The sequence below is a fragment of the Lineus longissimus genome, chromosome 4, assembly GCF_910592395.1.
Source record: "Lineus longissimus chromosome 4, tnLinLong1.2, whole genome shotgun sequence".
NCBI lineage: Eukaryota > Metazoa > Nemertea > Pilidiophora > Heteronemertea > Lineidae > Lineus > Lineus longissimus.
The window spans coordinates 21,969,777-21,993,084 of record NC_088311.1 but is presented as its reverse complement, the minus strand read 5'-3'; the positions used below and the strand labels follow the sequence as shown (position 1 = coordinate 21,993,084).

The following is a 23,308-nucleotide window of genomic DNA, read 5'->3' as shown; positions in this document are numbered from 1 at the left end:
TTGCTTTCTTGGCATCTGTTGGGGCTCTTGACAGTGCTGCCGATTCATCCTGAGGAGTATAAATAAGGTCCCCGTAGGGCCTTGAATTACCTGCTGGACAGTCTGCTTTCATGTTGAAGGAGATTCCACAGTGTCCAGGGATGTAGACACTAAGTGGCCCCAATTGGTTGTTTCCCTTCAATTTCACCTTTATAACCAGGCGACTGCACTTGTCAGTCCTGGGGGTGTCCTTTATAGAGAGGTTTTCTATATATACAGGTTCCATGTTCTAATGCTGAATCATCCTTAGCTACATATCTGTAGCACCATCTGGGTATTGGACCAGCTGGTGGGATAAGTTCTCAGTCAACACCAGCTGTGTCACTTGTCCCACTTCAGATGAGATCACCAGAAATAAATACAGCCATATTGGAATTCAATTGCAACGTGTGCTTTAACCCCTTAAAGGCTAAGTCATTGCCAACATTGTGCCACTCCACAGAAAATGTTGATGATACTAAAAAGACAAGAGTGATTGCTGGATTCTGCATAGAGTTAACAAAAGACGAAGAAAGTTGTGAAATCTAACAATTATTTATTGTAAATTCATTTGTAACAGTGCACTAAGACTATTGTAGAGAGGCCTAAAACCAGCAGAAATAAGATCAGGAAATTCTCTGAAAGATTTATATTCCTTCAACTGAAAATAACTTTGAAAAGATAGTCAAATTTTTCAAAGGAAAACTAAGGAAAAATGAAGCTAAAGAAGAAATTCTGGAGGGAGGAATGATTTCTCGCGATAGCTTGATGCTCTTTTAACTAAAAATGAAGTTTAGAAAGATATAAAATCTTTCAAATTAAAACTTAGGGAAGATCAAGCCAATAAGGAATTTCAAAGGGAGGATGATTTCTTTCACAATATTCTCAATTCCCCCAATTTCTTTTGTAACTTAAATAAATCAGCATTTTGAAAAGCGGTACCTCTATTAAATTCGAGGCCTAATGGACATTATTATGCATAGATATCTTCGTTGTGAATGATAATGACAAGATAAGCTTTTGTTTTTTTACAGCCTTTTTCCAAATTTACTTTGGAAGGAAAACTGTGAAATTAACACTTTCAGGACAAATGGCAAGGTTTTCAATAAAATGAAATTCCAAATTAACATCTGGAGAATGGGAAGGCATTGTCATGGTTTCACAAAAGTTTTGGAAACTTCCATGATTTTGAATACAGACTGTCCTTCAAGGGTAATTCATTAAAAGCACTATTTCAGAAATTCAAGTTATGACACTGTGAAAAGTTGACATAAAATTGTGAGATTCTATCTTGGTACCCGGTTACAAGGATAGATGTATTATTCCACCCTACTGTTATCGATTATACCAATAATTCTCCTCTGTTGCACTATTGAAACAAAATTATGATTTCAATTTTGATACTTGCATAGATGGTCATGGCCTTCATGTCCTATTATTACTTGTGTGTGACATAATATTGCATAACTTAAACAAGACTTTCTTGAGCTATGACAATTATGTATCCGTTAACAGCAGTAATTTCACGCCATTACCATATATAGCACATAATGTTCACATCTGTTTTAAACAAAATATCAAGCAGATATAACGTCTATTGGAGAAGACTATAGAATTAAATAAAGGATTTGTCCCTACTAGGGCCCAAACTATTCATGGCTATTATGATTAAATAATAAAACTACAACTATATTTTTAGCGACCATATCAGCAGTTTTGCCTGAAATCAGTTCAACACAAAATTTTTAGAAGAAATTAACATAGGGACTTAATTGAGATGGAGTAGCACTCAAAATTATACCAGTGATTTGAGAAAAAATTATGCTAAACTAGAGAATTACCAAACATGAATTTGCTCTGCAAATGAAGCTTCAACCAGATGTCCCAAATGCCAGGATGAACTTGTAAACAACTTATTCATAAATTGCTGTACGTCTGCTCGTGACATGGGTTTATGATGCATCATTATTCTTCCATTGCCCTTTAGTTTATGTGCACTGGGCAGACAATGAATATATCCTTGAAAAAATGAACATATCCTTGAAAAAATCATGATTATTTCATTTGTTTTCATCTTCTGAACAAAAAGCAAGTCCGGACATGCGAAAAATTGTAACTAAATGAAGTAGGTTGGCAGGATCGAATCTTGGATGGAAACACCCATAATTTCTAATTGACTACGACAAAAACGGAAATGCACAAATATATTACACTGCTGTGAAGCATAGCACAAAAATTATGCTACCTTCGTCTGCAATCTACAGGTCTGTGGTACATCATAGATACTAGTTTTAGATAGAAAACACAAAAGTTTTTGTAACTAAAACCAAAATTAAAGAAATTATTAGTTTCAGTTCAAACTTCCAAAATCATCAAGGTACGCTAGAAAAAGCAAAACAAAAATCGCCATAATTTGGACCAGCTTCTAGGATGCACACACAGCAGGACATTCAAATACATTCTCTTTGCCTATCAAAGTCCACATTTATAACTCCTCCTTCATCCTCTGAAGGGCGTCACCATAATCAGTTGCCTGTGATCCTACGAACAAATCGTGGCTGTCTGTGATCTCGTCCATGGTGAGCTTGCCGTCCTTGTCTTTGTCGGCCTCCGTAAACAGATGCGCCGCCTCCTCCACAGAGAGCTCATCCATGGCAGGGATGACCCATGCCTTAACCTCGTCAGCATCGAGATGGCCGTCGTTATTTTTGTCGTATGATTTGAATTGTTTTTCCATCTCGGCTTGATCTTCCTCTTTTGCCTCTTCACCTGGAAACAGACAGGAGAGAGTTAATTTGTCCTTGATTCTTATTCAAAATTTACCAATTAACCAAAATATATCAACATGAAATATAGTTGTCTTTTCTGCAAACATTTTATACTAGGCCGCTTTAAAAGTCTTAGTTCACACCATAATTAGCATAGTACATAAAATAAAAATTGCTTTTTATAACTATACACAAAAGAAAGGCACAAACACACAGGGGTTCAAAGGACTATGGCAAGCCTTAGTCCACTGTAAGAGGAAGCAAATGTTTTTGATGAAATGACCCGCGCTCACGTGGGTTTGCTTATCCGATCATAAAAGCCAGGTTTCGAGTGTCGGAACTATGGTTTAGTATAAGAAAGACACATTTCTGCACTCAGAGATTTGTACTGAACACCAGTCTAAGTTTCTGATTATTGTAAACCCCTGTAAGTGAAAGCTGCATAAACTAGAGTTCACCATCAGTTATCACTGCTACAGTTGGACACTAGGCTTGCCATAAATGACAGTTCAAACAAGCAAACATTTCAGAGTGACACTTCACCTCTCGTTTTCTCATTGCGTCCGAGTTCCTTCAAGATTATTGTTTGGTCAAAACCTAAAACAAATTTCAGGAGCATGCACAAGGTACTGTGCCTTCTGATATATAGATTACAAGGGAACATGAAGTTCTATTTGGACAGGTGCGTGCCGCAAGTTAAATCCATTATCCATTGCCAAGTCACTCCAATTAAATGTGATTGATATTGCACTGGACTCGTCATTCTCTTCATAGGCATCGATCATGAGTTCACCCAGTGGTGCTTAAACCTTTTCAGGGTAAAGGGGTTAAAATCAAACTGTTCTATAATACATCATGCAGAATAAAAAGGGCTATCTAGATGAGAATAAACATTTTTCTAGACAATGCTACAATACCATCACCTTATTTTCATCACATCAATTATTCACCCTACCACAACCAAGTGGATTGAACAACTGGAACTCTACTTAAGCATTGGAACTACAATGGTGTGACCTCTGAAATTGAACTGGTTGCTATTGGGACTCCATAGCTCATGGATAGAGTTTGAAAACGGAATTTCTAAACATGTCAAATAGTACTTAAACGTTACCTTTCTTTGGTTCTGGTAAATAAACATTCAAAACGTTATTTCTTAAATCATCCTTCGAAGTCTGTTCTCGTTATTATCAATCCTTATATATCATGAGTCATAACGTTGCAACACTACTTTATTGCTGTACTTTAATTGCTACAGGACATTATGGCTGCGAAATGTCAGACGATTTGAGACACCAGCCTAGATTTCAAATTAAAGTCTGATCTTCATAATTCTGATTTCCACTTACTCTCATCTTTCTGTTGGTATTCAGTGTATGAGATCTTGCCATCCTTGTCCTTGTCATAATCGCGCATCGTCTTCTCGACCTCGACGGGTGCCATACGGGCGAAGTTATGGGGGTTGTGGTAGGCAACAAATTCTTTGAAGTCAAGGGTTCCGTCTCCACTCTCATCAGCCAGGTCGAATTTCTTCCTGTCATCCTTGGTCATCTAGGGTTAAAATATAAACATTGTATGGTACGCTGTATGGAACTAAACTCTGCTCATTAGCCCACTTGTATGGAATTGATTTCTGCTATTTTAAACCCCCACTATATATATATATGCAGTTGAACTCTGCAATTTTAATGATCCACTGCATGGAATTCAACTCTGCTATTTCAAATCATCATAGAATATTAAAGACTCCGCTATTTTGAAGACGACCCACTGTATGGATTTAAACTTTACCTGGACAAAGTTCTTCATTTCATCAGAGGAGTCATTCTCGTGTTGTGCGACTTCTTCGGGGGTGTAACCATAGACCTCCTGCAGCATCTCGCTCCATGTCACGCTGCCGTTCTTGTCCTTGTCTTGGCGGTCAAACTGCTTCTTGGCGTCGGCCTCATCTAAACTTCTGGAAAGACGAAGTCATGAATATGTTAAAGGGGGAGGGTCTCCACTGCATCAATGAGATGATTGAGGTCATCACTTATACTAATGATATCAAAAGTGTATGACTGCTGATGATATTTACTACAACCAGCCAGTCCAGATGAGAAGTTGACACTCACAATTGGATCCCTTAAACTGCAATACAATACAATAATATGGTACCAAATGTTGGAGCAGAGTGACACCTCTAACGAATGAAATTATGGTGAATGAGCGAGCTGGCTCAATTTAGGTTTCATTCCACTTGAGTGGAAACTGTCAAATGACGCGGAAAACACGAATTTTTTGCAGGCGTGCATCAATATTAATGTAGGTTATTGGCTTAACAGTTTTATGTGAGCAGAAGAACCAGTGAATCGCAGAAACTGCAATGGTTTCCCGCTCCATTGTAATCCGACCTTTACTTACTTGAATGAGTTTGAGATCCAGTGCTGGAGTTCGTCCTTTGATACATCGCCACTCTTGTCCGTGTCCATGCGCTTGGCAAGGACGAGCAGACGCTTCTTGGCCTCGTCGGGGTCCAACTCTTTGAACTCATCGGCCTCATCTTCAGATCCTAAATGAATAAGATAAAGAATGGCATGAGTTTCTGGGGACACAGCTCTATTTGGGATATAAGTCAAAGCTCTAAATTGGGCATATCTATTGTGAGATATCTAGCCAAAGCTCTATTGGGCATATCTATCCAAAGCTCTATTGGGCATATCTAGCCAAAGCTCTATTGCGAGATATCTAGCCAAAGCTCTATTGGGCATATCTATCCAAAGCTCTATTGGGCATATCTAGCCAAAGCTCTATTGCGAGATATCTAGCCAAAGCTCTATTGGGCATATCTAGCCAAAGCTCTATTGGGCATATCTAAAGAGCTTCATTACAAACCCACTGAACGCATACTACAACTCATAATATCCCAAACTGGAGGTTTTTTTGCTTGAAAACACATTTTCGGTGACCTCTGTCGACAACCACCCCATCTAAAACTTGCAATCGAGCCAGTCTTCTGCAACAAACATGAGCCATGGCTGTTCATTGGAAAACATCAGCAAAGTTCAGTTTTGCAGCAGTACCATGGCCCGGAGCTGCAAACATGTCAACGGTATCGCCATGCCCACACATTATTATAGTGCAAGCTGTGATTTCCAATATTTAGCTTGGTTTTCCAATACTGAAGTGCGTACCTCAGAATGTGAATAACTAGTCCATGGTTAATAGATAAACATGTATTTCAGTTCTTCTTGCTCACCTAACAAGCAATAACGAATGAAATTTTACCATACAATGGAAAACTTGGTGGTATTTTTCAAAGGGAATTGTGGTGCACCAGCCAGGGATTGGGTAGGATGAGGTATTGTAGTGGTCATGAACACATTGATAAAAGTTGGGCAAAATCAACAAAAGCTTTCTTAAATGACAATGGCAAAAAAGCAACATAAACTTTACTAAACAATTGGGAAATTCACTAAACATGTCAAACTTTACTAAACAATGTCAAATTTCACAATATAACAGAATACAATGTCAGACTTCACAATACAATGTTAAATTCCAATATACAATGAAATTAAAACATCACCATACAATATTGATGTCAAACTTCAACATACAATGTCAAACTTAAAAACTATACAATATGTAAACTTCACTTACAATGTCAAACTTCACCATACAATGTGTTAACATCATTAGGCTATACAGGATCAAACTTCACCAAACAATAATTAGATTTTCACAACAGTCTACCTTCCGTGTGCACATATTCCAAATTTTCATTCTTTCTCTCGAGATGTTTCACATCATCTACGTCCCTTTTTTTCCGCTTTACATCTGATTCATCATCAGTTTTGTCATTGTCATCGTATTTAGAATCATCCTTTCTGGATAGATCCGGCTCATAGTCATCAGGTACGCCATCTTGTATGCCATCATCGTAACTAGGATCCGTCCCACCGTCGTCATAATCCACATCATCATCATCATCATCATCATCATCATCATCTTGGTAGTTTTTTGGATAATCGTAATCCATTGTGTCATTATAACCATCATAATCAGTTTCATTGAAATCGTTATAATAATCATAATTGGTATCATTGTAATTGTAATCAGGGTAATCTGGGTAATCTGGGTACGTATCGTTGTAACCATCATACTCATCGTCAAAGTCACCATCCAAAGGCTCATCAAAGTCACCATCGTCAATGTCATCATCTTCTTCTGGAATTGTCCCCTCCTTTTCCTTATCTGAAAGTCATGAAAACTTTAAGTGTTGCCCAAACAACAAGATTTAGATCGCCTAGACCTGCGATCATAATTGGTCCTTTTGGCGACAAATGTTACGTGCAACAAAAAAGTATCTTGTCTGAGGGTAAAACTGGTAATTGTTGGTTTTAAATTGATTGCAGGTTGCCGCGATCAGCGATTCTTGTCGGAGACGCCTGTGATGACAACCGCAAACGAATGATTTCTGTCTCGTGTGATCATGATTACAGGTTGCAGTAATTTCAAATCACTTGTTTGCGATTGTCAAAGTAATCACCTAAAGGCATATACACATCAGATCTCAAAAGGCCTAGCATTCTTGCAAATCATTATGAGAGATTTCTGATCAAGTTTGTTATAGACACAGACATATAGGTATAGGTAGGCCTAGCCTGGAGCATCAACAAGGCCTATTAATACAAAGAGGGATTACTGATCGTTGTCATGGCAATGAATCAGGTAACAGATGAAACGTTTATGAATTTCGTATTGACTGTGTTCTATTTTAAATGATATTGACAGTCATTTCTTTTTCAATGTGGATTAGGCCTGATAATGAACATCATTCTGATTTACCCTTTAATTCTACACTACAACAAGATTTGATCAAGACACAATGATTGGATGAATTTTGAAAATACTTTCATATGATTTTTGAAGAAAAAACCATTCATCCCAACTTGTTTGAGCCATACAGACCACGTCATCACAAAACACGTGAAAGACACACGGTAAATCCACGTGGTCACTCTTTGAAACCACACGTGTCCTTATCCGTTCCATCATTTCATTAACTGACATATCACCTACGGCTTGAGTTTCTATGACATGGGCAACACTTTTAAAAGCAATTAACACTAGAATGGAAAAGACCTTTATCAGTAAATGATACAGTTAGTCTAGTCACACCTGTGGTCAAGGAAACGGCTGGTCCATGCAATACCGATGCACGATGCAACAGTCGTGTGTCGACCTTTAAATCGTGCATCATTTGTCACAACGTGTGACAGTTTCACCATTGTGATCTGATAATTGTCAATTAGGCTCGGCGGAGGCATGAATGAAAACTACCAACATGTGTTCTGTGGTGACGTGTATATCGTTTATCGGAGAATCTATCATCTGGCTGCGTCCATCTGGGTGCATGGGGTCCTTCAATACTGTCTAGCTCTCTAACTTAAAAACAGCAGTCTAGGCCTTTTAAATAGTTTGCAATGCACAGGCCTATAAAACTGAAGATAACTTTTTTACTGAAAATGTTATCCCGGACTATGACTAAATAAACCAGTTTGTCTCTAGCTTCACATACTTTGGCTGTCAGTAATACATGTAAATTCATTTCAAATTCAATGAATACATTTGAGATTTAAACACGGTGACTATATGTAACAAACAGCTGCTAAAACATGAAAAATTGATTAAGTATTCCATTGGATCAGTACATGCCGTACTCTGCTGAGTTAGCAAGTGCTTCTGTGGACCTGTTGTTCAACAGCGCAGTATGGTCTACATCTATAAAATTGGTCTTTGTAAACCTTGTATTTTTTGCCTATTCTATCTTTCATATTGTTTTTATATAGGCCTAACTGCATCCATAAGGAAACATTCCCAGCACATCGCCTAATGCAGGGCCACCTAACCAGGTACTGTGGTAGATTGAAACAAAAAAAATCCTTCTTAGTCTCCGATAGATTTCTACAGTTCAAACCACTGGAAGAGCTTAAAGGCCTTTTCCATTCGTTCACAAATTTGAAAATCTAACTTGAATTTGAAAATTTTCAATGCTTTTGTGGAAACTGATATACATACAAGTACTATAACTGTTAAGTTTTATCAAATTTGTGTAACTAACTACTATGGCAGTGTTGATTTCTCTTTACCTAAGCAACATTGAAACTACTCAAGATAGAATGATGTAGGCCTTTTATTTAAATAGTAGGCCTACCTTTCAGAGGGCCAGAATGTGTTTATCATCATTACCATCATTGATTTCACTTTTGGCACAAACACTAAAGCATGTTCCAAAAAACAGGGTTAATGATCATTATTTCATCTAAACATCCTAATATAAATTTGAATATGATTTACAAAACCACCAGAATGATACTAAGTTCATTCATATTAGTATTTCTTACACTTAGCCTATTTACTTAATCTTGTGGGCTTTCAGCTGCAGATCGATTTACAGCAAATAGTGGGATTACTGCTGGATATTATTGATACTCTAGTTTCACCATTTAAGACTGCTTCTGAACATTCAATTCTCAAAATGAGCACATAGACAATCGATGCAATTCAACGAGTTCATTTTGAACAGAAAATGGATTGGTGACACCAATTTGTCAGATAATCATGCAGGATGTCAGGTTTCCATTTGGCCATTTGTGTCGATGTTGTAGGAATTAGTGAAGCAGTCTTACATCGATGGACTTAGAGTATTTTCACTAACCCGCAAATGACACGTGGACATATCTCGTATGTCTATACAAATAACCGGTTAAAAATGTGTATATTTAAAACCAGCCAGGTGGACAACGTGGCCTATTGTTCAAATGTACACCTCATCTCTCAAAACCGACAAATGGAATTAACAATATAAATCATCATCAGTTGTATTGAAATGTCTGCTGAATGTTCGAACCAGCACCAGATGTAAACGGCAGCTGGCGTGTTTAGTGATACCATCACATCCTGTCATCAGCTGAATATAATGAGATTTGAAATTCACAGTGTGACTTTCCTGACTCTATTGAATATGAATACGTTTTAATTTTCATACTTAATTCTGGCACGTGTTACTAGACAAGCTGTGTTCACAGTTAGGCTATGCGAGGTGTCTTAGATGTCTCAGCTGCAATTCAGTATGCTACTAATCAATTTTTAGCCTTCGAAATATCCTAAATATCATCTTGACTTGGAAGGTTTTTGAATCTTTCTGACCACTGCCAAAAACACATTGTTTTGGCCATTGCACAAAGGGTCCAAAAGGTAGCCTGAATTATATTTACACTTCTTCAGGGTATGTTCAAATTTGGGGTGCGGTAGAAAGCTTTTTAAAAGGGAGTTTAGAAATATTGCTCAATTCTACACATGCAAGTCAAGTCATATGCTGATTGAGCTTTTCAAAACCTTTAAGAGGAGTTTTGGGGAATTGAAAAACCCTTTGAAGATTTTCACAATCTCAAAAACCTTTGGGGTGTATCATTTCTCTGAAAAACCTCTATATAAGGGGTGCATATTTGTGTTGGCTGAAAAACACTGAACGTGTTCTTTTTGTATTTTCAATAGTCCATATCTTATACTCTAGTATCACTGATCTAAGACCCCTTAAGTAATCACTAGGAAATTGACACAAAGGCCAGGCCAAAACCTGACCTCACCAAGAGAACTTGGAAGTAATGCCAAAAGTATATGAAGAGTGATAACAATATAAAATCATTTCAAACTCATTGATGAGACAGGGGACAATGACTGTTTGGTTGTGAAAGGAGAAACACTGCCTCAACCAAATCTAAGTTGATACATTTTACATATGTTTTCACTTAAATAGAAAAAGAGTTATAAGCCTCAAAACATGTCAAGTCAAAATAGCTGCAGCTCATGCAGTAACTCAATGGCAGTAACTGTGCTTACCCCAACCAACTGGCCATGCCAAAACACTGGTATATGAGGATCAAAATGCCAGCCCAGCTCACTGACAACACTCCTCTACAGTAGAACCTCTCTATTAAGGACCCCCTCGGGACTGACAAGTGCTGTCCTTAATAGAGAGGTGTCCTAATTAGAGAGGTCAAACTGAATGGAAACAACCAATTTGGCACCAAAACTAGTGTCTAGAGAGGTTGTCCTTAATAGAGAGGTGTCCACTAAGAGAGGTTCTACTGTATTTGTATATAATTATCATTTTGAGTGTGGTCAAGTCAGCTGGAGTTCTGATTTTCATGTGCCTGTGGCAATAATGACAATCTTATCACTTTATAAACTAGTAAATACATACATTGGCTACCGGCTTTTGAGATGACTCATGAATATACATATAGTTCTACCTTACACCGCAACCGCATCTTTTTTAAATGCCTGGTTAAACTGAAGTGTATTACGTCATGGCCAGCGGTAACTAAAGACGCTGTCCGTTGAGTGCCGGACCACGCCTACTTGGGGGCCTGACCACGTGGTTATGAAACCTGAAGTAGCAAATAAGCAGATAGAATGTTGCAAGCAAGAAGATTTCGTTAGACATTAAGCAATGACTTTTGTGAGAACAGATCAAGTTCAAAGATGGTGAAAATAGGCTTGAAATATCACTGGAAATGTGAAACAAACTGGAAAAGCAAGCAAATGGGGTTAATGAATTAAACCTCCTTAGCAACCACCAGGTTTGAAGCATGCTGAAGAAACGGGATCATATCTTACCAAGGAAAGCTTTGTGATCATAGTCTGCATCGTGCTCACCATCTTTGAAATGAAGATTTGAGTCAACTCCAGGATGCGCCTCTTCCTTTACGTGGTCTCCTTTTCTATGCTCCTTTGGATGAGGGATGCCGTCAGCAAAAGCTAGAGACAGAAGTCCAAATAAAACCACTGAGTACAAAAGCTTCATTTTGAATTGATTCAATTGTCCTTTAGTAGCACCCAGTAAGGCAAAGAGAGTGTTTCGGAATGCCAGTGTTTAGACCTCCCGCTATCGATATGAAATGGACGAGACGCAACACAGCAATTTTATTTATATCAGGAACTGCTGCCGGGATCTAACGTGTTAACAGGTGGTTGGCGTCATCTGGTACTCTACGCAGGTCATCGCGCAGTGACTGCTAGGAAACATAATTTGCATATCAGATTTGCATGAGATGTCCCACACATAGGTCTTAAAACATTCATTACTGGTTCCTATAATCTTAAAAAACACTTATTAATTAATGTTCATTAGTTATATTGTAAACTAAGACCTAATTTTGTATCTAGATAATGCTTTGATATGCTCAGAATGAGCACCACATCAACTTATTTAAAGTGTGGGTTAGGTGCGTCATGACAAATGGCTGCCCTTTAATCAATCAAAACATGCTTAGGGCACTTGTGGTGTTTTCTGATCGATATTTCAATGCTGTTGATGACGATCCAACAATAGGACATGTACGTATCGTATGCTCATTGGCTAGATCATGGATTGATCTTCCATTTGAAACCAATCATATATCTTTTAGCGCTTGAAATGTTTTGGTAGCAGTGAATAAAGAGGAGGCTGTTTTTAAGATTGTGAGCCCATAGCCATGTGTTAGGCCTAAAGGGACAATGTAGGCAGCAGCTAGGCAGGCAAGATAAAGATACACAAAGCCGCCAATAGGGGTCTCTCATATCCCACAGTAGGTCGAAATGATTCACGCTTGTGCGAGGGATATATTTGATGCTGAGTCTGACATGACCAAGGCGCTTACTGTGTAGGCCTACTAGTCACTTGAAGATAGCCAAATTAGCCAATCTCCTCCTGCCTATAGTCCCCCTGTTACTGTTTCCTACATTGTATAATGCAAAGTGTAGTATGTCATGATGTACAACCATGGCATGGATGTCTCAAAGGGTACAAGGGTCAAGAAAGCCTCCTATTTCCAAGTGTTCAAAGGGTGCAAGGGTCAAAAACGCATCCACCATATCTCGGCCTGAAATGATATCACTAGATTTTGATATATCAATATATCTGTGTTTCAGAAACATGACTGAAGAAGAAGATTTCCTTTCCTTCAATTTTGAAGAAGAAGGAACCCAAGTCAAGACACCCAGAAAGAAGTTTTCTTATAATGCTAAAGTCTGTGACCCGGAGGTAAGTAACAGGGCTAATTTGAGCTTGCTTTGTTCAGTTTAGTTGTCTAGTTTCGCATCATATCAACAGCATAATCCAAGATGCCTTAACCTATGCATCCGTTAGTTAGTCTCTTTTGGGGAGGGACTTGCATGGACACCATCTTCAGCTTGGGGTTAATCTTGTCATTTAGTCAATATGCTAAAATAGTACAAAGGTGAGACCAGGCTCACTATTTCAGCCGTAGAGTAGTAGGCATGATGTTTTCCACTGGGAATAAACCTGATGTTTTCCTCATGTGCTTCTCCAATTCCAGTGGTTCCTGACAGCTGAACAACCTGTCGACAGAAATGATGTTATCACATACCACAAATTCAGGGCCGATCTATTTTTTAAGAAAAAGCAATATCATGATGCCTACACAGAGTATGAAAAAATAAGGGGTAAGTGGCCTCGTCATTTTATGGTCGACTTGCTCATGAACACACATTCCATTTGGTCATTATACTGAGAAGAAATGGTGCTGCAGTGTCCCAATAATTTATGATTTACAAGTTAAAAAGAATGCATTTGTTTCTCTTCAGTTCTTTTGCCTCCGAAGAATACCTTTGTAATGGCGGATATTTTGGAGTCGCAGGTTCGATGTTTGGTCAATATTCCTGACCCTACAGCAGACCCTGTCAAGCTGGCGCTAAGTTTGGTAAGTTATTACAAGTCTTAGTATTATTACAACTTTTGCTAGTGTGCATGAATAATTCATTGTTCATTGTCACAGTTAAATATATTTTCCTTTTAACTTTTCAGTTGGAATCCTGTAAGAACGATAACCAAGTTATAAACTGTTTGTTGTTGCTACAGCATGTCTACCACACATTGGAAATGACGCAAGGTAAGTGCTGCCATCTCTAGGAAGAGTTTGCACTTCAGATGAGGTGTTTGTGAAATTAAGTCACAACCAAGACAAATGTCACAACCAGAACACGAAATGAAGACAGAAGTTGATAGCGGCCTACAATACAATGTCGAATGGACCATCAACCGCGCTAAATCAAGTTAGCTAGTGAACTGAGTAGTCATAGTGGCCGTTCAAGTCCACGAGGTGGCGCAGTGAGTCCAGTACGTTTACACCTGAAACGACGACGTGAATGCTGCTCTTATTTTTTCCTTCTTTCAATGGCTTATTGATAATGATAGGTGGCTTACAATTATTTCAGATGAGATAATCGCGCTGCAGAAATGTCTGGCTGTCCATCACCAGAGCGTTGACCTCTGGATGAAACTGGCAAGGGCCTATAAGAAACTCTTTAAACTAGATGAATCTCCTGTGAAAGATTTGACGCAGAAACTAAAATCTACAGTATTATCAGAATCGCCTCAGAAGAATGCTGGTTCGGATGACGTCAGTTTAGCTGAATCAGTGAAGGTATCGAATGACTCAGGTTGTGGAAGGCTGGATCAGGGTGATAAAGTTTCAGCTAAAGACGTGATTGAAAGCAATATGGACAAAGCTGGTAATGACTGTGACAGTGCTGAAGTTGCGGGACAAGGTGACAAAGTTTGTGATCACACTTTTAGGACTAGTCCCGAAAATTCTTCTTCTGACGCTGGGATTTCTGATCCTTCTGTCTCTGGTGCTGTGGAAGGGATTGTAACAAACCTATCATGTGAGGATTCTGGTGCCAGCCAAATAAATCGGCGTAGTACTAGTAGCTGTGATAGGAGTGCCAAACCAAGTCATGAGTTTGACAATCATAGGAAGACAGAGTTTTTATATTCAGACGTTACCATGGACAGCTGTCGCCTGAATACAGGTATGCCTGGGAAGCTGGTGGTGCTTGCATGTTGGCTCAGGGCTAGGTAGGTAGGGGGTTTCATCACATTTGAGAAATCTTACAATTTTTCCAGAACACCTTGTGAAAAATATTTTCCAAAGGAATTAAAATCTCCTGAAAAAAAGAATTTAAAAATGTACCTCCGTATTTACTCCCTTGTTCGAAGGGATGAAAGGTATGGAGGGCAGGTAGGGTACTGTGAAATTATTTTTGCTGTCTTCTCAAAGTCCGTATTTCTTTCAGGGCTCTATTATATAACCAGCGCGAACTTGTTGGGTTGGCCTTAGAGCGACAGACCCAACAGCAGCAATATGTGATGGCAGAGATTGAAAGGATGAAGGTGCCAGACGATATTTTCCAAACGCTCAAGATGGTATGTGTAGAATATCAATTTTCCGAAAGTTTTTTAATCCTTTCCATCACTTTTTCATTACCAGTGTTAATGGTATTGGTTTTTTGCAAAATCGTCATCCTATTTACTCTGGAGCATAAATGACTTCTTAATTTTGTGAAATTTTTTACTGAGAACTGTTTGCAGCCAACTATTATTTTCTAGACCTTGTTTAGTAAAAATGGGAGTTTTCTTATTTTTCAGGAAGTGTATCTGACCCCATCAGTGTTTAAGACAAAAGTTGCTGAGGTAAGAAATATGTCCTCTTGGCAACTGTTTCCTTGTACTAAGAAATCTACAGATACCGGGGAAATGGTCTTTTTCGGGATGATTTGGCTGTAACTCACGGTCAGGTTTCAGGATTATGTTTAACGGGATTCGGGTCAAACAGTGGATTGCATCAGGAATCAGGCCTTCTCAGACAGGATGGCGGGACAGATGCTCCCTTTCTCCTTGCTGCACCATAATATAGTTCTCTCTTCTCTTCCAGATTGATTTGAAGGATCCATCTTTCCAAGATTTCTTCGAGAATATATGGTTCTCCTGGCCAAAAGACGTCAAAGCTGACTTGGAGCTGCCAAGTACCGAGGACAGCTTCGAAGGACTGTGATTTGTTGGACTTAGAAATAATTCAAAAGACTATTTCAACTTGGGTCTCATTTTATTGCAGAATTGCAATACAGAGATTGTACCATCTAGGGATTCAAATGGGAAATAACCACTATATCATGCAGGAAAAACACTTGCTTAAATGGTAATTTTTGATGAAGTAATGTTGAATGTTGTAACTCCTAGATGCCGGGAAAACTGCAAGGCATGTTTTTGAGAAAATAAAACCTTATCATAGCACTTCTCATCTTTTTGACTCTGCGTAGATTGTTTGTATGTGGATGTGGCATACCTTGATTTAGCGATGGAGACAGTCACAATCTTGGAGGAGCTCAATTCCATCTGACGTGTGACATACCATTGTGAAGTAGGACACATATTTTGTGTCATTGCCCTGATGTAGCATGTGATGCCGGAGGACTCAGTTTCTGTTGCATCATAACAATGGCCCCCAGATGTGGCAGAGTCAGAAATGTGATTGTCTTTTGCTGGCTGTGAGTAGTCTGGTATTCAAGTTGCACATCCTTGCATAAAGGACAATCGCAGCTCTGGAGACACAAGAAATACCACAACCCACCCAGTTGCAAAGGACAAGTTTTGCAGTTCAGTGCTCAATCAGGCTCAACGACGTGATGATACATGTACCACAATTGCAACTTGACATCGTAGACTCTAGTCCAGGGTACCCTCACTCCAAAAGAAGGGATAGGCACATCCTTGTCCATGGTCATTCTTTAAAGCCCCTTATGGCAGGCAGGTGCCAGCAGTGAGAAGCTTCGGTGCCAGCTTCAATCCACACATCTTTTATTGGGTTGACAAGCACGATCTGCCCGGCGACAGTGTTAATTTTTAAGTCAAACTCAAAATTGGGGCTCACCATGCTTTGAAATGATCTGCATGGGTGTTCCTGTGCCGCTGGGGTGTGGTGTGGTGGCTTGGACTCCTGACGGTCAAGAGATCCCTACTGTCGGCGTGAGACTATAGCTCAGGGTCTAGCCTCTCCCCCCTAGAAGGGAAGAGGCATGCACATCCTTGTCCATGGAGATTTTGTAAAGCCCCTTATAGCAGGCAGTTACCAGCAGTGAGCAGCGTCAGTCCACACATCTTTTAGGGGGTGACAAGCACCATCTGCCTAGCGACAGAGTTGATTTGAAAGTCTGGCAGTTTTTTGTTTCAAAATCTGGCCTTTCCACACTTTGAAATGATCTGCATGGGTGTTACTTGGGCTTGGACTCTCGACTAGTGGTCAAGAGATCCCTGGTTCGATCCCTACTGTCAGCGTAAGACTGTAGGCAGGTCTCTTTGTCAAACTGGCCTCTCTCCACCTAGGTGTATGAATGGGTACCGGTCAGAGATGCTAAATTGAGCGCTGGTCAAGCAGCCCATCCAAGGTCTGCTGAAAGGTTTCAGGACAGCTCGGGGATAAAGTGTGAAGTTCAATGATAACCTATATCGTGGTTGATATGCGACTATAAACTCAAAACTTTAAACTTGAAATGATTAATAAAGAAAGACTCTGGTTTCCATTACGTCTATTTATACTTTATTCATTTATTTAATGGAATGAATACAACAAGCTGCTTGACTTAAAGGATGGGTAGTGGTGTTAATGACAGCCGTCACTAATGTGTTATTACAGAGTTCCTGTGCATATTCAGAATGCCATTCTGTGGTGCAACGAACCGTTGGTGTACACTCCGAGATGTTGAACTACATAATCCCCTAAGGGAAAACTGTAACCATACATTAGGGACGACTGGTGTACCACTTTACTCTTCCTTTCATATCAACCCACTTTGATTAACCAAATGGACAGCACATTTAATAAATTACATACATCCAATTATACTGTAGCAGTTCAGAACACACAGATTTCCGAAGAGTCCAAACAATTATTTCTTAGCCAAAAGTTCGCTCATTTTCAGGCAGCCCACATTGAATCCATTGCCTTTATATTTACTGACTAGTTCCAACAATGCCTGTTTCTTGTGCAGAGCACGCGAAGACTCTAGTTCGTATAGCGTACACAGATTGATTAGTATTCCTTCCTGGAGATACTTTGCCGGGTTTTGGTGGACGAGATCCTCTAAGATCTGCAGCGCCTCCTTTAGCTTTCCCATGTAGAGGTAGCAGACGGCCATGTTGTTTACCGCCTGGAAGATAAACAAGGAGAAACCATCAGTTGGAGGGAATTTCAATTTTCAAGACATTTTCTCGAGTATCAAGTTATACAGCGAGGGAACTGGGCACTCGAAACTTTCTCAAAGTAGGTCCTGCCCTTTAAAGCTGAATGAAAACTTCAGCAAACACACTTTGTTTCAAAATTCTTGCTATTTGAAGCTCTGGGGTGGTTGATAGTTCAAACACTTACCACAGCATTCGTTGGTTCCATCTCAACGACATCCTTGAAGAAATTCTTCGCCACTTCGAAGTCGTTCTGTCCAAGAGCAAGGAAGCCTTTATTCATCTTCACACGACATCGCCCAGCCTTGTCCTTCTCGCCAACCATGTCGGCGACTTGATCAAAATATCTCCTCGCACCTTCAATATCGCCCATCTGATGAAGAGAGGAGGAGTAATGTACTGAGTTAAAAGACACAAATTACGAGGAAAATGGTGTGCCTAACCAGGGTTTGTAAGGAGCTCAGTAGTGAAGCAAGTGGAAGATCGGACCTGGTAGCATGAGGCTAATCCCATAGGATTTGTAAACGTTACATGCACAGCCAAGATAACGTGAAAGCATCCAGATTTTGAAAATCTTATTCGCCTTTCAATTTTATAGTGATTGAGACTCAGAATAAATAGCAATCTAACCAAGGCCTTAACCACAAGTCAAATTACATACCTGCATATATAATCTACCAAGGCCAGAATGAATGGCAATATTGAAATCTTTCTCGAGGTTTTTCTTGATAAGCAGTTCAAGCACATCAACTGCTGTGTCATACGTCTGAAGAAAAGAGTACACAGTACACATTACTACCTCACCCATCTGGAACCTGACCAACTTTTTGTTGTGCAAAGTTTGTCTGCTGGGCTATTGCCCCAACAGTCTGGGACTGAACAAGGACTCTGATGTCCTCATTAACTTCAAGCTCCAGCCAAACATGCCTGGAAAACCCTTCAAAATGTTTTTCCGGATCCTAGTGTACCTTAATGCCGACTAGAATATTGACGATGGAAAACAGGATATGCATTTCTCTCTTTTCCCACAGCTCTTTTGAAGCTTTCCTCTTTTCATCGGATAACTCCAACATGCTGCCATCTTCAGCTAAACCCATCTCGAGATGACCTGTAATCTGAGAGGAAAATGAAACGGTACATGAAATGTCACACTAATTATGAGGTCTCTGCAGGTAAAGACCATTACAGTGGAACCTTCCTTAGCAGACACCTCTCTGTCAAGGTCAAGGATACGTTTTGTAGTTTTGTAGTTCTTTCCATTCAATTTGACCTCCCTAATCAGAACACTTCTCTATCAAGGACAGCACTTGTCACTCCCAAGGGTTCCCTTAACGGAGAGGTACAACTGTTGTTTGCCAAAACAGGAGAGCAGGGGTGAAAGCGTCCAACTCACAATCAAAGGACGTGCTATAGTTATACCTTTGCATGTAGTTGCCACTTGTTCTTCCAAGATGGAGCTCCAGTAAGCACTGCACTGGCTGCAGCTTTTCGGTACCCCAGGGTCCTTCTCTGCAATAGCAGTTGTTGTGAAGAGCTTTGATGTCATTCAACCCTGTCAGGTATGGCCCCTTTACGAGCGATCTAGTCTATCAAAGCATATTTACCTTTTTGACAATAGCAAAAACATAGTAGAGTTTATCAAGTGATTCTTGTGATCTGCCGAGGAAATGTGGGAGCTCTGCGTTGATTACACGGAAAGAGAATGGTACCATGGAACCTGAAATATATATACATTGAGGTTGTTTACTCAGACATTGCAACGTCTCGGACATAATTTTCAGTGCAACATAACTAAACTTTGAAGATAGGAATCACATTACTTGGGTCTAACACAAGAGAAATCATGGCAGCCAAAAAGGAAAGTGAGTTGCCAAAGATCAAAAGAGTCATATACTCATGACCTTCACCGGATTGTGAACAATCCCAAGGTCATTCAATAACACAAGTTGAAGTTTGATTCCAAATTCTACCTTTTCTCCCAGGATATAGGTCAGGATAATATTCATAAAACAAATCTGGTTTGTCAAAGTTTCCAAATGCAGCGTTCTCGCTATCAGCCAGGCTGTACAACTTGAGTCTCATCAGAAGGGATGTCCGCACAAACCATAACTGGAAAGATATAAGAAATAGAAGGCATAAAGACAGACCTACTAGCAAGATATTGTCACAAATTCACTACAAGGTTGAATCTGTTCATTGGGTTCAAATTTGATTGTCCACAGTCTCACTATTGTCCACAATGGCTTCTTCAAGACTGATGTGGTTTTCTTCCAATCTCACAACACCATGTGAAAAGACAGATAGCAACTGTTCAGGCATATATTCTACCAACCTGTAAAGTCTGAGGAGTAATTTTAGACTCGATATTGGTTTTGCCAAGTCCTTGGCCGTGCAAGGTCATTAGTCTTCCCGTAAGGTCCACAGCTGATCGCCAACATTCTGCTCTCTGGAATATGCAAAACAAACATCATTTTAACTACTTCGCCTCATGTATGGCTTTCAATGGCGTCAATCACTGCAATGGCGTCCCATCATGCATGTTGCGCCGCCATACATCGTGTCTGACATGACATGATGTCTGACACCAGACTGGTATCTCGGTCCATGAGAGCATACAACATGACACTCGTCCTTATATTTCAGGGTCACGTTGTATGCTTCAAACACCAACAACCCTCCTCAATTTTGCAAAAACAAAATTGTGACTTAATTCAAATGCTCTATATTGACAGATCTGTTTTTCGGAACTTACTATGAGTTGTCTTAGACCTTCCTCATCCTGTGGTACGCTGTCAGCCGTCAAACTTTGCCGTTTCAGTGCTTCATGCTCACCGACACAGCGCTTTAACAAGTCGTGCACAGGGTCGCCCTGAATATTTCAAAAGATCAAGTCAAAGGCATTAACTAATGAGCAGATTTGATCATCTAAACATTCAATCAGCTTGTGTGTTAACCTAGTTCTCAGACTTGTACTTAAAAAGACACAAATGATGCAGGCACACTGACAAGACATGCAAGAATGATGAACATATTATTAAGGCACATTGCATGGGAGTACAAAAGCCTTACCTGGGGGTCATTGGCTACGAGTCCTGGCATTGTGAGTTGTTCTTGTTTTGGATAGAATGTCCCTGGCTGACTGGTGATCATAGACACCAGTGTCTGTCTCGTCAGCTCAGAAGGGATCCAAGCATCACGTTGGCGGTCTGCCTCATTCATGTTGAGACTTGCTGTAAACACGTCGTCAGGTTCAGGAACGTTATGACTACTGAATGCAGGAAGCCCTGTCATATCGCTAGAGAATCTCTGGGGGGAGTATGGCGTTTTCTCACTTCCGATGCTGGTCCGGTGCAGTGGTGTCGCATTTGGTGTGGGTACCGGTGTCGCATGGGCATGATGAACAGGACTAGCATAGGCAGACGTATTGGGCGATGGTCCTGGAGACAGATGGGGCAAGACAAATGCAGCACCTGGCTTCCTCTTCTCCTTGGAGATAACCTCTGGTCCAGATACCTGCAGGTTCTCCTGAGAATCTGGCTGCGCTTGAATCTGTCCCTCCACAACTTTCAACTCCCCAACACCTTCAGAAGTGAAATGATCAAAGAACTCTTTCCCTTCCTTGTCCTCATTCGTATCATCTGGAAAGAACTGCCTGACTGTACTCTGCTCACTTGTGCCATCCATTTTCAATGCCTCCCCTTCAAATGATACAATAGGTGTCTCTATACTAGCTGAAGCATTTCTATGTCTCTGATGAATTATCTCAATTGGCTCACTCTCCTCAACATTGTCTAGTTTTAACTGAGGAGAAACCGGATCACCCAACCCTAATGCATCGCCGCCTTCTTCTTCAGTTTTACTAACACCTGTCTCTTCTAAAAGAACGGGTTCACTAGAGAAGATTTCTGGGGTGGGCGTGGCAACAGGAATCTTCTCTTCAGGCGCCTGGACAACAGTCTCCGCAATAGTGTCAAAGATATTGTCCCCACTGCTAGGTACCGAGGCAAAATAACTGCTCAATTTGTTTCTGTCATCATCTTCCTTTGACTGTCCAAAGTGTACACTCAGTGGATCAGGTTGTTGTCCGAAATGTACATCCACTGGATCCGGCTGTTGTCCAAAATGTACACCTAGTGGATCCGGCTGTTGTCCAAAATGTGCACCTAGTGGATCCGGCTGTTGTCCATAAGGTGCACCTAGTGGATCCGGCTGTTGTCCAAAATGTGCACCTAGTGGATCCGACTGTTGTCCATTATGTACACCTAGTGGATCCGGCTGTTGTCCAAAATGCACACCTAGTGGATCTGGTGTTGCAACAGGAGCTTCCACAACTTTAGCTGCTTCTGATTCAGCTTCTTGTTGCTCTTCTTCTGCAGGAACTGTATCATTGAGAGAAATACCATCCATATCTTTCTCCAGTTTCTGCAGGTCGCCGACCTCTCCCAAGGTCAAGTCTTCCACACTTAAAGCCACATTTTCTCCTCCCAAGTTCACGTCAATCTTGGCATCTTCCTCCCTTACTTCTTCAGATGCTTCCTCCAAGACATCCTTTTCCCTTTCATAATGCATACATTCACGATCCAAACTTTTTGTGTCTCCCAAATCAAGATTCTCCATCGTTGGTGACATTTCCGAATCCAAGGCTATGGTGTCTAAGGTTGCCACAGAACCGAATGGTTTTGGAACACTCTCGCCCTTGAAACTAATTGCATCCTCCTCCACAGATGGAGTAGTGTCACTAAAGGGAGAAGCAGTGCCCTCTACTGGATGCGACTCGAAATGCAACTCGTCAGCTTCGTCATCCATTTGCAGCTCCTCCTCCTCATTTGTTGGGTTGTCTGCCATTATGTCTTCACCTGGCTCCTGAAGACCTGGCTCTGTAGGGCCTTGCTCTTCGCTCATCTTGGTAGATGCACGACACTCTGAAAACAGTTAATTCAAAGAACAAATAAACCCTTGCCTATCTCGAATCCGTCCTACTGGCTAGAGAACCTGGAAAAATCAGCCATTCGGCCTACTCTATAGTGTATAGGTTGTCTCTTTCAAGAGGAGTGCCTCTTGGCTGGCCTAGTAGTAGTAGACTACCGTACAGGAGAGCTAATTCAAGGCATGTTGGCAATGTTACGGTCAAAATCAACGTACTAGAAGTATAAGTTGCACAGTAAAACATCAGCTGGCTGCGTATCAACATGCAATGTTATCCAATACGTCACATTTTCGCTGGCATCAGCAGATCAGGTCAGGTCCCAACATTTTCAGTTTTCAGGAGCCGCTTTTCCCAATTTGCTGATACAAAATCAGCTAAAATGTGAAATTAGTACGTTATCTTACATTGCCTGAACATAATTAACATCTAACTTACCACTTTTGATCAATAACAATGCTGAAAATGGGGATTTATTGACAAAATTTGGTCATTTCCTGTACTTTTTTCACAGCCACTGCGTAATACGTC

At 40.3% G+C, this 23,308-nt stretch overlaps 3 protein-coding genes across 4 annotated transcripts; 1 reads left to right on the top strand and 2 right to left on the bottom strand.

Moving 5' to 3' along the window:
• Positions 1–554: 554 nt before the first annotated feature.
• Positions 555–11,752, bottom strand: LOC135486708 (reticulocalbin-2-like). 2 transcript variants are annotated; one of them, XM_064769763.1, is made up of 6 exons: positions 11,454–11,752; positions 5,190–5,337; positions 4,578–4,743; positions 4,136–4,337; positions 3,901–3,912; positions 555–2,787 (listed from the first exon to the last, which is right to left on the bottom strand). In XM_064769763.1, the coding sequence occupies exons 1-6, from the start codon at positions 11,638–11,640 to the stop codon at positions 2,504–2,506; spliced, it is 999 nt and encodes a 332-aa protein (XP_064625833.1). In that variant the 5' UTR covers positions 11,641–11,752; the 3' UTR covers positions 555–2,503. The 2 variants fall into 2 exon arrangements, with proteins under 2 accessions (XP_064625833.1, XP_064625834.1); XM_064769764.1 differs by lacking the exon at positions 3,901–3,912.
• Positions 11,753–12,092: 340 nt separating this feature from the next.
• Positions 12,093–15,901, top strand: LOC135486612 (uncharacterized). Its single transcript, XM_064769547.1, has 9 exons — positions 12,093–12,173; positions 12,747–12,858; positions 13,154–13,280; positions 13,422–13,537; positions 13,642–13,726; positions 14,052–14,694; positions 14,913–15,042; positions 15,265–15,309; positions 15,551–15,901. The coding sequence occupies exons 2-9, from the start codon at positions 12,751–12,753 to the stop codon at positions 15,668–15,670; spliced, it is 1,374 nt and encodes a 457-aa protein (XP_064625617.1). The 5' UTR covers positions 12,093–12,173; positions 12,747–12,750; the 3' UTR covers positions 15,671–15,901.
• A 1,314-nt stretch (positions 15,902–17,215) lies between these two features.
• On the bottom strand, positions 17,216–23,305 carry LOC135486957 (trafficking protein particle complex subunit 12-like). Its single transcript, XM_064770168.1, has 10 exons — positions 23,216–23,305; positions 20,923–22,775; positions 20,606–20,722; positions 20,186–20,299; positions 19,824–19,962; positions 19,458–19,570; positions 18,822–18,968; positions 18,515–18,619; positions 18,041–18,226; positions 17,216–17,822 (listed from the first exon to the last, which is right to left on the bottom strand). The coding sequence occupies exons 2-10, from the start codon at positions 22,753–22,755 to the stop codon at positions 17,562–17,564; spliced, it is 3,015 nt and encodes a 1,004-aa protein (XP_064626238.1). The 5' UTR covers positions 22,756–22,775; positions 23,216–23,305; the 3' UTR covers positions 17,216–17,561.
• Positions 23,306–23,308: the final 3 nt, after the last annotated feature.